A 16,612-nucleotide genomic window follows, 5' to 3' on the forward strand; every position below is an offset into this window, starting at 1 on the left:
TTCTGGAATGCATGTCTGAGCCAAGCCCATGGGCACACTGACAAGGGAGCAGGGAACAGCAGGTGCTATCCCCTGGCAAACTGCCACCCAACTGGTATTCATCTGGCACCTCTTGGTGGGTTTTTTTTTGTTTTGTTTTTCAGGAGACCAAAGCCATACACATTAAATCACTACCCTCTAGACTTAAAAACAAAAAACCCCGCTCTCACCAACAGCAATTTAGCATAGCTAGTGATCAGTAAATGGAGCAGAGGGGAAATGTCTAGGGTTTTTTGGGTTTTTTACGCAGGGAAGTGCCACAGACAGCAAGAGAATAGGGAAGAGAGGAGCAGCACAATTAAGCTCTAGCACCACAGCCATTGCTTGCAGGGTCATAAGGATGCAAAACGAAAAAAGACTTGAGGGCCACCTAGCTCGTTCCCACTTCTCAGACTGCAGCAGGATCCTATTAGGACAGTTTCACACACTGTTCAACAGCAAATCCGGGTCGGCCACTGAATGTATATGCAATAATGAGCAGCAATCAGTCCCAGCTCTCTGCCCCAAAGCAGTATGATAATGTCAAGTATGCATGTCATGTTTACATTATGTTTGTAGACGTACACTTAAAAACATCTTAGGTGTACATCTAAGCAACAATAAGCATGAAGAGGGCCAAAGCCAGAAGTATTTAATATCTCCTAAGCCTTCTCATCAGAAAAACAAGCTCTCAGTCCTTCCTAAGCACAGCAAATATAAAGTAACCGTGAAGCTTATTTGCTTTGTTACAATATTTTTGATTTGGGGGGGGGGGAAGTTCCTTAACTCAAATTAAGACAACCTGCTGTGAATACGTGTTGAATTACAGCTCTGCATTTTGCAATTGCCTTTATGTGGGGATTGCTTGGGATTACAGTGAGGTTCTTATGACGGAAGCATCCCATTGGCAATTCCGAAACAATTTCCGTGCTTTCACAAATTAGTCTCTCTGGCCACAGTTCAGCTAATGAGATCTGTTTGCAGAAGCTGGCTTTTGTGTGTCTATTATTTGTTGCACTGCAGGCACCATCCAGAGGCATATTTAAAACGTGTGTTGGAATGTGTAAGCAAAGCCCTCTTTCTGCACTGCATTGTTTTTATTTGGATACACGTTCAAATGCCCATCCCTTGTCCCAAAACAACGAGCCATGCATAAGTCCTTTTTTAAAAAGCGTACTGAATATTCAATCAGAGTGTATGCTTCTAGTTGCCTAGGCTTTTTCCTGACTTATTTCCCCCCCCCTTCTTTTTCTGCAGGGCACCATTTTAGAACATGTGCAATTTACGTCTCATATGGTTAGATCACTCTGTGGCTCTTGTCACAAGTGAAAGGGTTCAATGTGCTAGGCATGCATATCAAAAACAAAAAACACCATTGCTTCAAAAATAAGTGGGTCTAATTGACTTCTATTAATAATACAGCCATTGTGGCTAAGGGCTATTGAAAAGTCATTGTGAGGCATAAAAACCAATAGAAAATAATTACAATAATATCTGTCTGTCTGTCTGTCTGCTTCTCACAAATCTGAATTCCCCCGGGTCATCCTTAAGATCCTGCTTAATTTTGCCTCAAACAGCTATCTCTTGCCCCCTTGTTCCTCCAAAACGAGCATCCCCATTTTGCTTCTGACTTATGGTGACCCTATGAATTAATGAGCTGCAAGAATGTCCTCTCTTGGATCTTAGGCACAGAAAAGTCTCACTTAATGCCTACCACCTGAGATCCTTCATCTGGCAACACCTGGGATGGTACCTATGACCTTCTGTGTACAAAGCAGGTACACTATCACTGTAGTATAACCTCCCCCCCCCGGCTCCACCTATGCTCATCTTGGCCACCTAAGGCCTTTCCAGTCTAGGGACAAAAAGTGGTTTGTCATCTTCCCTCCACAGGGAATCTTGGGAACTAGAGTTTGGTGAGAGAGGAAGTGACCTTTAACAGAGGATTCCCAGCATCCTCATCAATATAAAATCCCAAGAATTCTTTGGAGGAAGCTTTGATAATTAAACTGAAATCACACAGATATCCCCTTTGTGGCTCTTTTATGGATCAATCTGTTATTACCAACAGTGTACCGGACCAGAAAAACAGAAAGGTCAGTTCCAAACTCATGAAGGGTAGGTCTTCTCAATAACCTTCAGCAACAAAATGGGACTTTCATATTTTAAAAAACAAAACAATATATTCCTGACTACCAGATGCTGCGGACAAGGAGATCTGCTACACTGGACTTCATTAAGGAAAAACCAAGAATTAATTTTAACAGGTATAAATGTAAAGCTTTATATTTAGGAACAAAAAAAAATCAAAGCCACAAGTATAGCATAGAGGAGATGTGGTTTGCAGCAGTACAAATGAAAATGATTTAGGCATCTTAGCCAATCCCAAACTGAACACGAGCCAACAACTAAAGAAGCTACTGCAATCTTGGACTACATTAATGGGATCAAAGTGTCCAGATCACAGGCTGCAACAATTCACTTTATTCTACAATGATCAGGCATCAACTGGAGTACTATGTCCAGTTCTGGGCACTTTTTAAGAACAGTTAACGCAGAGGTGTCAGACTCATTCATTATGAGGGTTGGATCTGACATAAATGACACTTTGTCGGGCCAGGCCATATGTGCCATAAAACATAATGCCAGGTGCTGGGAATATAAACTGTATAAAGGACAGCAACTGGTAAGCTCCAAGTTGGTGTATCCTCACTGCAAGGCCTCATGGGCTGGGGTGTGTGTGTGTGCAAAGGAAACCCACATGAACTGGAGAGCCAGGGGTCCAGCACTGGGCAGATGCTCCCACACTGCTTGACTGCAGCAAATGAGGTTGTTCCACCATGCTGAAGCCACAGAGTGGCTCCACCCATTCCCCTCCCCAAGCAGTCTCCTGTTCCCTCCCTTGCACTAGTTGCTTGTAGGCTGTATAAGAGCCCTGGATGGGCCAGTTCTAGCCTCTGGGCCTTATGTTTGACACCCCTGAGTTAATAGCTTGTCCAGAAGAGGGCAACCAGGATAGCGAGAAGTCTGAAAACCAAGCCTTATGTGGGAAGGCTGAAGAGCTGAGCATGTTTATGCTTGGAATGAGAAGACTAAGGGGTGACATGATCTGAAGGCCTGTCACTCAGATGGAACAGACTTTTTATCCTCATGCTCCAGAGAGCAGAGCTAAAAACAACGTGTGGAAATCACAAGGAACTAAATTTCAGCTAAATATTAGGAGAAACTTTCCTAATAGTAAAAGCTGTTCAGTAGAATACCTCAGGATGTAGTGCATGTTCCTTCACTGGATGTCTTTTAGCAGAGGCTAAATGATCATCTGTTGAGCTATAGATTAGCTACACTGAGCAACAGTTGGGCTAGTTAATCTCTAAAGACCCTTCTAATTATTGAGCAAACAGCAGAGTACGATTCCATCATGCCCTGTTGGTACAGAATAAAGAGCTGATTTAGTCAGCCTTCAAATCTCTGTAATGCATTATTATATACCTTGGCCTTGGCCAGCAGTTGGTCTCTCCAGTGTCTCAAGTGGAGGCTAAATAAGATCATTTATGAACAGAAACAGCCAAAAATTGACCCAAGAACAATTAGCATGCAAAGCGTTGACTCCACAACTGGACCTAGACCTGCCTGGCTACCCATTGCAGGGAGGAAAACGTATGGCCTACAGCTCAATCTAGCTAGGCAATTCATGTATTTATGAGGCAATGGGTATTCCAAATAGCTGCTAAAAATCTTTGGAGATGTTTCTTCATTATAACTTTAAAAGCAAGTGATTATCTTTTGCCCTGTAGGCTTTTCATGAAAAGGTTCACAACATATGCCTGATGAAATTCCTGAAGCTATCTGAAGACTGAGAGTGATTTCTATACATGAAGAGGGAAAATTGTTAATCTTTATATCCCTACAGGAGCAAAGAACAGCCTAAGGTAACTCACCAGTTAAGTAGTGATACATTTGAGGAATGAATGATAGATTTTCACGCAAAGTAGGTACGTCTGCACTTCTGGATCACACTCCTGCCAATCCATGCAGAAGGAAAACTTGTTCCAAAGGGATGTCTACCTACAATTACCCTTCCCTTCATTAGAGGGGGAAACCTGTTTCATGCAAATGGTTGGGCTGCCTGGATGGGGCGGTTCTCCCAGAATACTTCTCTCTATCACTCACAACACACTGCACTTTTGTCTGCAAGTTGCCCTGGAGTGATGTGCACAGCTCTGACACTGTTGCCTCTCTATTCAGGTTGGGTCTGTAGACAGGGTTGCCAGATTCCGGGTGGAGCCCGGAGGTCTCCTGGAATTACAGCCAATCTCCTGACTACAGAGATCAGTTCCCCTGAAGAAAATGTTATTATTTATTTATTTATTTATTTATTCAGAAGGTTAGTTTTTATACCCCACTTTTCTCTTCCCTAAGGAGTTTCAAAGGGGCTTACAATCACCTCTCCTTGGTCTCCCCACAACAAGCACTTGTGACTGGCCCAAAGGCTTCAGGTGGAGGAGGAGTGGGGGAATCAACCCCGGTTCTCCGGATTAGAGTCTGCTGCTCTTAACCACTACAGCATACTAACCGCTGCTCTTAGCCATTATGCCACCTTTACACCCAAACAGGGTTCCCAATGGCCTCTCTACCTCAATGGCTTTTCCACTCCAGTACAAATCCCAATCAGTCCCCAATGACTCTATGGCATTATACCCTACTGAGGCCCGTCTCCTCCCCAAACCCTGCCCTCCCCAGGCCCCACCCCCAAAATGTCCAAGAACTTGCCAACCTGGAGTTGGTATCCTGTTTGCAAGGGATGAGGCTGCCAACCTTCAGGTGAAGCTTGGAGCTCTCCCAGATTTATGACTGGTCTCCAGTCTACAGCTGTTAGTTCCCCTGGAGAAAATGACAGCTTTGGTGGATGTACTTTATGGCACTGCATCCCTGTGCGCTCCCTCCCCTTTTCAAACTCTGACCTCCCCAGGCTCCACCTCCTCATCTATAGGAACTTCCCTACCCAAAACTGGCAACCCAATAGGAGAGTTTATTCTATCAAATATGTCCTTGGCTTACAACTTAATTCTCTTTTCTGTGTCCAAAGAACATCGGGATTCTGCACACAAAGGCTGGTAGGTAAATTAAATGGCAGCTTGATTAGGAAGAGAGACTTCCGATCACTGCAATTATTAAAATTATGAGTAGTCAAAGCCATAGAAAAGATTAGGCAATTAAGATTTAAGTATGGCTTTAATATGATAAACTAACCAGGATCTAACATCATACCAGGAACACATATTAGAAAGGGAAAGAACACAACTGGAGTTTTTTCATTGATATGTACTGTTCCAACTCTGTTTCTCCTCTCTCCCCCACCCCTTTCTCTCTCTCTCTGTAGCTAAGTGGCAATTACATTTCTAAATTTATTTCAAAACTAACATCATATTTACAGCTTGCTTGAAATACACAGAGGAAGTCACACTTTAAAAGCTTCCCCAAAATAAACCAGCTTAATATTTTATAACTGAACAGTAGATAATTTTCCATTTAGGTTGCTATACCAGATACCTAACTGTACCTAGTTATTTACACCATGACTAGGTCACTCAACTTCCATTGACAAGAATCTCATTCTAATTTTATTATTGTGCAATGAGAAAGCACACAATAAACTTAATTACAGTATTTAGGAAAGAAGCTGTTCCAGGGCTAAAGTACTGTGCATTGGTGTTGAACAATGCAGGACTACCAACAAATGGATAAAGACCGCGTCAAATTTACATTTTACGACCCCTTACTTTCTTCCATATTGATGAATGATTGCCATTTAGTCATAATGAGGAAAGTAAAACTATAGTTGGGACCATCAGCACATACACATACTTTTTTGATTATGTTCCTCTTGCAATCTGCTCCCATAGTAATTCTTCTATGTAATACATTCTCCTATATTTAAAACACAACCGTGGGATGTTTGTGGAAATTTAAGCAAAAATTCTTGGAAAAATAGGCCAAGAGCCTTTGCAGGATGGATATGGGAGAGAAAGGGGGAAAAACACACAAAAAACTGGATACATGGTTGGTGCATAGGACCCTGTGGATTATAACCTATTACTCTTATGGGCAGACTTTCCCAGAATTTGACACATTTAATTATTAAAAACTTCATATGATCAGTTTTATTATTATGCAAAGGGTACTTTAATTAAGCTTACATTGATTAATAAAGTGAATAATTAATTAACTACAAAATTTAACATGTAGAGTTAAATAGGGACTGGGCTGGCTCCTCTTGAATAGGAATGTTAGCAGCTCCGAATGCGTTCATATTTCAGCTTTCTGTATAATATGCTGGGACATACATAGTTGATTCCAGGTTTCTTATGAAGGAACATGCTAGTTCACTAACTTTGGGCATGGGAGCAAGACAGCATAGTACTACAGACAGAAGATTTCAAAGGAAGTGTGATCACTTCCTGGTGAAAAACAAGATATCTAGGTGTATCCCAAGCAAAATAATAAGACAATTGCTGAACCTATGAGACAGACTTATTCTAGGTAAGACCATTGGTTCCTTTAACTCAGAACTGTCTCCTCAGATGTGCAGTAGTAATTCCACAGGGTCTCAGAGAAAAGTTTTTCCCAGCACCTGCTACTTGAGATCCTTTTTACTGGAGACTGACAGGGATTGAACCTGGAACTTCTGCATGTGATTCATGCACTGATCCATGCTCCCTTTCCCCACACTGCATTCCCATAATTCAATTTTTTTAAGTACTCATTTGGCAATGCATATCAAATGACTACCCAGCACTATAAAACGTTTAATATTAACAATGAAAAATTATTCTTCTATGAATAAATAATTTGTCTGTGTTAGGTGACAGAATATGAGTCTATGGCTGCGGTCACATGGAGCATTAGCCACGCTACTGAGACGGATGATAGGCAGATTTTCCGGGCACGATCACACCGCAACATCTGGGAAGCGTAAAGCTCCCATGGCGAACCCGAGGCTTCCTGCCAAAGATGCGGAGTTAAAAACTAGTACCTCCGAGGTACTCGTTTCCGGAAACCGCGGGGCAAGGGCTGGCATCTGATCGCGTTTCCGGTGGTAGTCTGTGGCATCCGGCGCCCGCCCATGTCCTGTTGCAAACAGGTTTTTCCCCCCAAGTCTCCACAGGATGTGCACAAGCACCCAACGGCGCATGCGCACAGAGAGGAAACCTAAAGTTCCGTTGCTCTGCAGAATCGCGCATGCCATTGGTGAGATTGCGCCGCGCCGCTTCTTTGCCGTGCTGCAGGATCGTCGTGTGATCGCCACCTCCCCCCGAACCACGGGACGTCGGCGGGATGTGGGATCCAGCGGCTGCGCATTAATTTGCTCCGGGGCAAACAGCCACGCTTCCCCCCCCGCATTTTCCGGCCCTTGTGACCGGGGCCTATGTTGAGTATCCTCAGGGCTTTATCACCTGTATTGTGATACTGTAATATTTATTTCAACCCGTTCATTATTCAGTCAGATCAATTAAAAGCAAGACAATTAATCAACCAGAAGCACTCTGCAAACGTATATTTTCTTCTCTCTGCAGTCTGTCTCTTCTGATTTTACTGAATATTCTCAGCAGTAATCTGCTGCTGACTTCAGGGCCACCTGGCGGAGAATACATTCATGGAAACAGCCAGCTCTCGCTTGGAGAATATACTAAAAGCAAACAGCTAAAGCCCAGCAGATGCTTCTGCTCTTGAAGATAATCAGCATTTTGCGAGGCATGGTTTTTCTCCCACCCACCCCTGCCGCTGTGACTGGAGGGTACATTTTAACAAGACTGAAATGGGGGGGAAAACCCTTCAGCCATTGTAACATGGAGAATAAAATTAAAAAGAGCCAGCTGCTGGTTGGAGCAAAGCAAGCTTTTTGAGCAGTAGAATCAGCTGCTACATTCATTTGGGCTGCAACCCTATGCACACAGTAGCCTGTTAAGCTTACTTCTGAATATATTTGCATGGGACTGGGCCGCGATCACTGTCATTAGGGGACAAAAACTAGTTGTTCAAATAGCATTTGGAGAAATCACTTCAAGAAAACAACTCCTTGCTGGCAATTTATAACCAGGCTGCAGTGGGATCTCTTTTCCCCCCCTCCTTTGCTCTGAACAATCGGAGAACAGCATTTTCAGTGCCCCCCCATGGCAACATTTCAGTGGAGATCTATAATTTTGCAGCTGTTCCCCATTCTTCCCCTCCTCCAATGCCTCCCCATCCCTCCTCTCTTTTAACTACACTCAAGGGCTGTCAATGCGGCACCTAATGCATTATGTAAGAAGCACTGCACCAGCTTGCTTACCCAGTGCAGAGGCCCAATGCAGACCTTGGCAGCAAGGAGAGGGACTGTAGGATCCTCAGGACGCAGCTTTGCACATTCTCTGAGCACCGAGACAGCATGTGCGGACTGGTCAAAAGAAACAGGGAGAGAAAAGAGAAGAGTAGTTAAGATAGTGTATTTATTAAGCACAGGCTGCTTGTTCATCATGTCATCTCCCCAGTGCTCCATAGCGCTTCACAAAGGAAAGAATGTACAGGTGTGGCATTTTCTGAAAGCACACTCTCACATTAGACACTGAGAGACAGTGTGGTGTACTGCCTAGAATGTCGGGGACAGGCCAGGTTCAAATTCCCGCTGAGCCATGAACCTTCTTGGTGACTTTGGGCCAGTCTTTATCTCTCAGCCTCATCTGTCTCACAGGGTGGTTGTGAGGATCAGATCATACGGGGAAGCCCTGCATTCCCCCCCCCCGGAGGAATGACGAGACAGAACATAATAAATAAGCGGAAGCTTAATTCTTTCCCCCTCCCAGTCCCATGTGCCAGAGAATGGGACTCTCCACTTGCTCAGAGCCACTTTATTAAATTACATGTTCTACAGCAGCAAAAATATAGTTACCCACTCTCCATGCCTCCTGAGAAGTGAGAAGTCCTAGGGTAGCACGCTGGGTTGCCAAGCTCCAGGTAGGCTCTGGAGATCTCCTGGAATTACAGCTGATCTCCAGACTGCCGGGATCAGTTCCCCTGGAGGAAATAGCTGCTTTTGTGGGTGGGCTCCTATGACATCACATCCCACTGAGGTTCTTCCCCTCCCCAAGCCCCACTCTCCCCAGGCTCCACTCCCAAAACATCCAGCCGTTTCCCAATCTGGAGTTGGCAACCCCAGCAGCACTGCAGGGCTTAAGTTTCTTTTGAATGAGAAAGCAGTGGAAATGTATTGTGTTTTCTCATCTGGACAATGGTATCAGTTCTCTGTTGCCGCCACCCCCCCCCCCGTCTCCATCATTCAGACTCCTTCCAGCCACTGCCAACATTCAGACCTGGGTCTCTCTTTGTGGCCACACTGTGTTACAACTCTGCTAGCAGTTTTTTCTCCCACAGGCACTTATTGAAGAGCAGCATTTTTTCCTTCTGCCCTGCGCTGTCTGAGAGGTGCATCCTGGATGGTATCAGCCATCCATCATGAGATGCTAAAGAAGCAGCTTCCTGCCATTAGTGTTGATTAAGCAAATATCAACTGGACCTAACTAACCAAGGTAAAGGTAAAGGTAAATGTTCCCTTGCTCAAAAGCCAGTCGAGTCTGACTCTAGGGTTGCGGTGCTCATCTCCGTTTCCAAGCCGAAGAGCCAGCGCTGTCCGAAGACGTTTCCATGGTCATGTGGCCGGCATGACTAAACACCAAGGCGAACGGAACGCTGTTACCTTCCCACCAAAGTGGTACCTATTTATCTACTTGCAATTTCTTACTTTCGAACTGCTAGGTTGGCAGGAGCTGGAACTAGAGACGGGAGCTCACTCCATCATGCGGCAACTCGGGTCTCGAACTGCTGAACTACCGACCTTCCACAGCCTGCAGTTCAGCGTCTTAACCACTTGAGCCACCGCAGCTCCTTAGGAAGCAAACAAACATATAAAAAGTCTGGTCACTTTATAGTCATTCCAATGCATTCTGGGCCTCAGCCTCTAGCTGAAATTCTGTCCCGAGCTGCCTGGGAAGAGTGGGTGGAAACAATTGAGCTAAATGGTAACTTCCCTGGGAACGCAAGAACTCATATGGTAAATCTGGTTATCCCATTGCTTTTAACAAATTAAATTAATAAAAAGAATTTTAATATCCAGCAGGTACATTTCCTGGTGAAGCGAAGGGGAAAGCATCATCACCTGGGTTTCTCTCTGTCATGCCTGTAAGGCACTGCAAGCATGTGCAGGAGCCTTCCAGTGTTCAGGGGCTGAGAGTTCAGAAGGGGGAGGGGATGGAAGTTGGAGGATGGGGGAAAAACAGTCAGTTGAGGGAGACTGAATGATCACAGAGCAGCCATCTTAGAGAAATTCTGATTCAGTTCTGTTTGTGTAGGGTCTAAATAATTAGCTAATTAAAATGTTGCTATTCTTCAGTGACACTGTGGGTGGAAAGTGCATTGTTTGCAAGGTTCACTGCAAGATAGTAATAATTAGACTTATTAGTGATGTGGCTGTATAGCAGGGGAGAATCTCAATACAAGTTGCACGTCAGGATATAAATTCCCCATTTGAATGCCTCTGATCAATGCAAAGTCGTGTAATACTAATCCAGATAGGTAGCCAATCGTTATTCTCCATTTTGGGTTCTAGCACCTGTCATTCAGCAACCACATCAGATCCAAATTCTTGCCCCTTAACTTGCTATAAGGACAGAAATAGAAATCATGCCTTTTATAAGGTGAAATGGCATGGCTGTTGAAATTCAGATCAAAAAGGTATCTGGTTTTCTTTATGACTAGATGGGACTACTTCTAATGTCCTGGCCCCACTGGTGGACCTCCTGATGGCACTGGTGTTTCTGGCCACTGTGTGACACAGAGTGTTGGACTGGATGGGCCTTTGGCCTGATCCAACATTGGCGTCTCTTATGTTCTTTTGTTCTTATGACTACCGCAGTCCCATGTTTTATTCTGTTCTTCACAAAGAGACATGGGTTGCAAATTCCCCACTGGGAATCAACACATGCAGAGTTTCAATTTGCATTGAAACTACAATGTGTTGGGAGAGTGGGCTTCCACAACCCCCTGGTGCCATTTTCCTGACCTGAAATGGCTCCAGCAACCCATTATTTGCCTAGCTGGGGAAACTTATATGTAACCATCAATACATGTAAGTTTACCCTATGGGACAAACAGTGGCTCCCTGGGGCCATTCTAGATTGGGAAAACAGCATGGGGGATGAGAAGGCATAAGCCCCTTCTCTATGTGAGCAGCAATTCTGACCTGAACCGAGCCCCTGCCTGCCTGTCTGGGAATTCAGTTCCAAGCACAGAACTTGCAAGGTACATCTGCCTGAAAGTCTTTATGGTAGACCGAGGGACGATGAGAGGATGATATAGTTAGGCCCCAAGTAATACCAAATGTCAAGGTACAATGTTGATATGGTATTTCCATCCATCATACATATTTTAGAGGGAATTTGCCCTGAAATTTTCCCACTGTAATGGGAACCCTAAAGTGGATGAACCCTAAAGTGGATGAACCCTAAAATATCATCACCCCTGTATAAAGGTTCCAGTAGACGCAAAAAAGTGCCCTGCCAGTAAGGACAACATTACTCTTTTTGATGGAATTACCTGTTTTGCATGAAACAGGAATCTGTGTGTGTACGTATGAACTAGCCTACCACTGGAATGTGTGAGGAAGGATGACATGAAGAAACTCTACTTGTTCATTAGAACACACATCAGAGTAAAAACTACAACTGAAGCACCAATCCAGGGTTGGCTGAACAATTATCTCTGATATGATCCACTGTTCCATGTTTGCACATAGTTTTGAGCAGCAGATCTTCCTACCTGAACTATCCCTGATTTCAAATTCATAATTGCTTGGGTCCACATTTTCTTAACAAGTTGGAGGCTTCAAAGAAGCACCCCCTTGTAGAACCAGTTTGTTCATACAGGTGACAAGAAATGTATAGTATTTGTGTGATGTCACCTTCTTTAGAAATGTACACACCCAGATAGAGATTCACAGGAGGATAAATAATTGGAAAATCCTCCCCAGACTCAAATCAACCCCCTCAACGACACTAAAAGTTCTTAGGTGCTTCAGCTGAGAAATTTCCCCTCCCACCTCAGTTTTGTGTATGCAACTAAAATTCAATTTGCCCTTCATTAATTTGCAAGCTTATTTTGTAGCATAGGGAAGTGCCCTGTGCCTAGTGAGGGGCCCTGTTTTGCTGCCCTGCCAAAATGAGCAGTGCATATAGGAGTAGGCAAGGAAGACAGACAGAGCTAGACTTTGAAGCATAAGATCCTCTACAAACAAGCAACATACTCTTGAAAGCTCACTACTGCAAAACACAGATGTTGGTGTCCTTTGTTGGCTACCTTCCAAACCCAAAGTATGTATGTATGTATTTATTTATTTAATTGATTTCTATCCCATCCATCCAGCCTAGGCTGGCTCAGGGCGGCTCACAACAGCAAAACAATTTTCATAATACATAAAACACAGTTCATCAGATTAATAAATAATTCATACATAATACAATGTCATAAAACAGTGTTAAAATCAACAATATTAAAGTGCTAGCATTTCCGATGTTGCCTTCCGAAGTAAGCACATATTCATTTAAATTCAGTTACGTTAATATGGATTGTCTATTACAGTTCTGAATTTGAGGCCTCTCAGTTTCAGGCACTTCTGCTGATATATACTTGTCCCTGTACCTGGCTAATAGGAGTTGCCACAGGCATGGGAGAAGCTGCTGTCGGTCTGTTTTATCCTCATCATTAAAGTAATTGCCTGAGATGACAGACGTTATAGAATCTAATATAAAACTGCTCTCAGTATTTAGAATGATAACCCAATTGTTTGAGCCACTGGCTGTTATCCAAGTACAGCTTTAGTCATCTTGCTATGATTCTGCTGAATTTTGAGGAATCTTTGGAAATTTCCATGTGCTGCACTGTCTTCAAGGCGTACATTTTTCTGTATCTCACCCCCCGCCCCCCGTTCCTCTCCAGCTAAAGAAATGAAACAACTGTATGTCCTCTAGATGGATGACCTTTGTAACCAAATCTTGAACCACTGGATGTACAATGTTTTAACTTTCTTTCCCTGCTTGAGCTATTTAAGGAGCCATCTAAGGCCCCTGCATCTCCCAAGGCTCCTGACTGCAATGAAAAGACGAATGTGCTCTTTTTTTTTAAGTATGTTACTTAGCAACCAGGCTAAGCTTTTGCAAGGAAAGCAATAGAAGAAGCATCCCAAATCAAATCCACTCCTTGCTGCCGTGGAACTGCACATTAGATATATTTATAAATTGTTCCCCATAACTTTCTGGAAGGATTTGTACCACTCTGTGCAAGCAGGGAAACTGCCAGGTCAAAAATTAAGCTTGCTAAAACAATCGCTATACTTTTTTTTGTTGCATGGCTGTTGCCTTTTTGCATTTTAAAATCTAAATATTGAGCATCTGTGTTTATGGATATATATTTTTCTTAGTTCATTGCATTTGCATTCTCCCCTTTCTTCAAACAGTTCAGACCATGAGGTTTTTTCCCTTCTTCTGTCCTGGCAACAAACATAACATGTTTGGTTGAGATACATTAACTGTCCAAAGGCTGAGGAGGGAGACATGAACCCAGTTTCCCTAGTCCAGGACTAATATTCTAGCCCTTACACTACACACTTTGCTTATACCACATTGGGTAGGATGCAGCTTACAATTTGAACCACTCACAGACAAACACTAATAACGACCTAGTTGCAGACTCTGAATGCCAATGCATGTGTCACATGTCTTATTAAATTGCCCCGGAGCACCTCATCTCTGCGCGACGCTGACTTTTAAAGGCAAGAAGCCGAAAGTGAAATGAAACAGCGGCGACGGATTACAAAGGAGCCTCGCTGTACATTCTCTGCCTGACACCCTGCCAGAATTGCAGTGGAACAGCAAACATCAGCTGGGAGCCATTTGATTCTCTCGCCCACAGAGTAACCAAGGTGCCACCGGGAGCAGAGCAGCTATTTGCAAAGCCCCCCTCCCTCGTTCCCTTGTGCTACCCAGAAAAATATTTCAAGAGTCAGTCAGGGAGATTAAAGTGCTGTCCCCTTTGCCTACTACCTGCATTTGCACACCGATCAAAAGAGTCCCCCATCACATTCCTGTTTTATTGCCATGAGTTAATTAACCCAGGATAACTACCATGCATTCAACACTCACAAATGCTAATGTGGACTGGATTGAGACCCAATTCGTTTGTTACAAGGGCAGCATGGTTGGTGAAACAGTCATAGTTAAGGATAGGATGATGGAGAGGGAGGAAGGAGGGTGGCACCAGAGAAAGGTCTACTCCTCCTTTCAAACTTGACAGCCTCTTAGCTAGCTGATCAGCAAACAGTTGTGCATTTTGAGTCACAGACTGCTGGCCATTCAACAGGGAAATCACTAGGGGCATAGTTTGAGAGAATTTATTTTTAAAGCCTGTTTGCACGTTTACTTAGGAATATTAACACATCCTTATATGAACGGGCTTTGTATTATGCTAATGTGTTGACCAGCAAGAGGAAACTCTTGCCCAAAAACCAGAGCGTCCCCTGCATGACATCACTGACACGATGACATCCCTTCTGGGTGATGTCATTGTGTCAGGGACATTGCATCATCAGATATAGTCTTTTCATTGTCTCTGATTATAAGGGCAGAGCTTTCGTGAAGTGGAAGTTAACCATAGCAGAGTGCAGCATCATGAACAGGAGGCAGAACAAGATTAATGCAGGAGCAGGTCCTCTGGTTACACTTAAAAGATATTATTATCAAAGATCTGAAGATTCATGGGGCAATAGAAGGACTTGTCAAACTGTGTATCCGTCATACCACATATTTATGAGTCACATTCTCAAGTACTGCAGGTCTGAAAATAAAACCTCAGGATGTAGGATCTCATTTCTTAGTAATGCTGTCAGGAATTGGCTGTGGCCAAGAGACAGGTGAAAAGTGATCTTTTACCTAAAACCCCAAGGGCACCCAGTAGTCCTGTTTCCTCATCATCTCTCCCTCATTACTGGTCCCAGTCCAGGTTCACTGAATTGCAGAGCATGACAAAAATTGTAGGCTGCATGCCCCCCCCCCATTAGTGAGATGATGGAATAGCAGTGAATATGACAGGAAACCTCCAGGAAAGGTTTGACAGTAGAAACAAAATACTGCATAGATGAAGCAAGTAAAGGGGAAGGAAGTTTGTTATGCCCAAGGTCCCCGGTCTTTACAGACCTGATATCAATTTGCGAACATCTTGCTACTTCCAGAAGATTTAAGGTTATGGAATTCCTGTTTTTTCCCACTTCTTTAAATACACTTCTACCAGTGTGCATGTGAATTTGGATGTAATATACTTTACACAACTGAAAGAGCATGTCAAAGAATACGCTACAGAGAAGGGAATTCACTACTATTAAAAATTGGTGATAACATCACCAATATAAACAGCAAACTGAAAAAAGCAATAAACAGCAATTATAATGTAAGATCCCCATCTACTATTTCGATACAATCTCCCACTCCCCGTGGTAGTTACTAAGTTTAAAATCCTTGAGATCCAGTCACAGATCTTCCTCCATCATTTCTAGTCTGGTCCCAAATTTTAATAAGAAGCATAATGAATTTATGTCTACATGTATTTAAACATGCGCGCACACACTCACACTGTTGCAAGTCCAGCTGATATATATTAAAAACTAAAGAAAGAGGGGAAAAGACTATTAAGTTCACACTTTCCTATGTATAGCAACAAGATAATTCATTAACAATTTTATATCAACCTTACCACATTCCGACAGGAATAAGAATATTGTTTGGAAATATCTCAGTACAATGCTAAAACATAATTAAGGACCAAGCAGATTTTATGTATGTAGTATGGCATTGTACAAAAATATAACAATATTGAATAAACATTATGTAACTGTGGGTTTTGTCCTCACACTCATATCATTAACTGAGCTACTAGGGGTTTTTTGTCATTAACTGAGTTACTAGGTTTTATACCTCTGTGTGTGTGTGTGTGTGTTTGTGTATGTGTTCGTGTGTGTGTGCTAACATGAGCACAGAGAACTGGCTGGCAATTTAGTGGCAACATCTAGGGCAACCTACACCCTCTGGAAAAATAAAAAGCTCCAGTAGAAGAAGGGAGGAGCAGGATTTGGCAAGTACAGTGTTGAATAAATTAACTGCTTTCATAGAACCATGGAGCTAAAAAGGGCTTTATAGGCCTTCTAGCCCAACTCCCTATTCAGTGCAAGGAATTCAAAGATAGAACATCCCTGGCTTCTTGAAGACCTCCAGCAAAGGAGAGACTTTTTCCACCCTAAGCCATTCATTCCACTGTGAAACAGCTATCACCATTAGAATGTCACGCCTATGTTCAGCCAAAGTCTACCCTGCAACACTTAAGTTCACTGGATCTTGTCTTGTTCTCTGAAGCAACAGAGGACAAGTCTTTGCTCTCTTTAAATGGTTATGAGAAGGCAGACCCTGAATAATTAGTTTGCTGATGGCAAAAGGGACATCCCTTTATAAATCATAGTTGTTAG

At 43.2% G+C, this 16,612-nt stretch overlaps 1 protein-coding gene across 1 annotated transcript in view; it reads right to left on the bottom strand.

Annotated features, from left to right (window-relative positions):
* Positions 1-16,612, bottom strand: part of TTC7A (tetratricopeptide repeat domain 7A) — a 224,768-nt gene that overhangs the window by 149,363 nt on the left and 58,793 nt on the right. The window contains exon 11 of the mRNA XM_015411853.1: positions 8,348-8,452. Coding sequence (XP_015267339.1) covers positions 8,348-8,452 — 105 coding nt within the window. The remainder of the gene's footprint in view (positions 1-8,347; positions 8,453-16,612) is intronic.

This window comes from Gekko japonicus, unplaced genomic scaffold, assembly GCF_001447785.1.
Source record: "Gekko japonicus isolate JY-2015 unplaced genomic scaffold, Gekko_japonicus_V1.1 scaffold359, whole genome shotgun sequence".
In the NCBI taxonomy this organism is placed as follows: Eukaryota; Metazoa; Chordata; class Lepidosauria; order Squamata; family Gekkonidae; genus Gekko; species Gekko japonicus.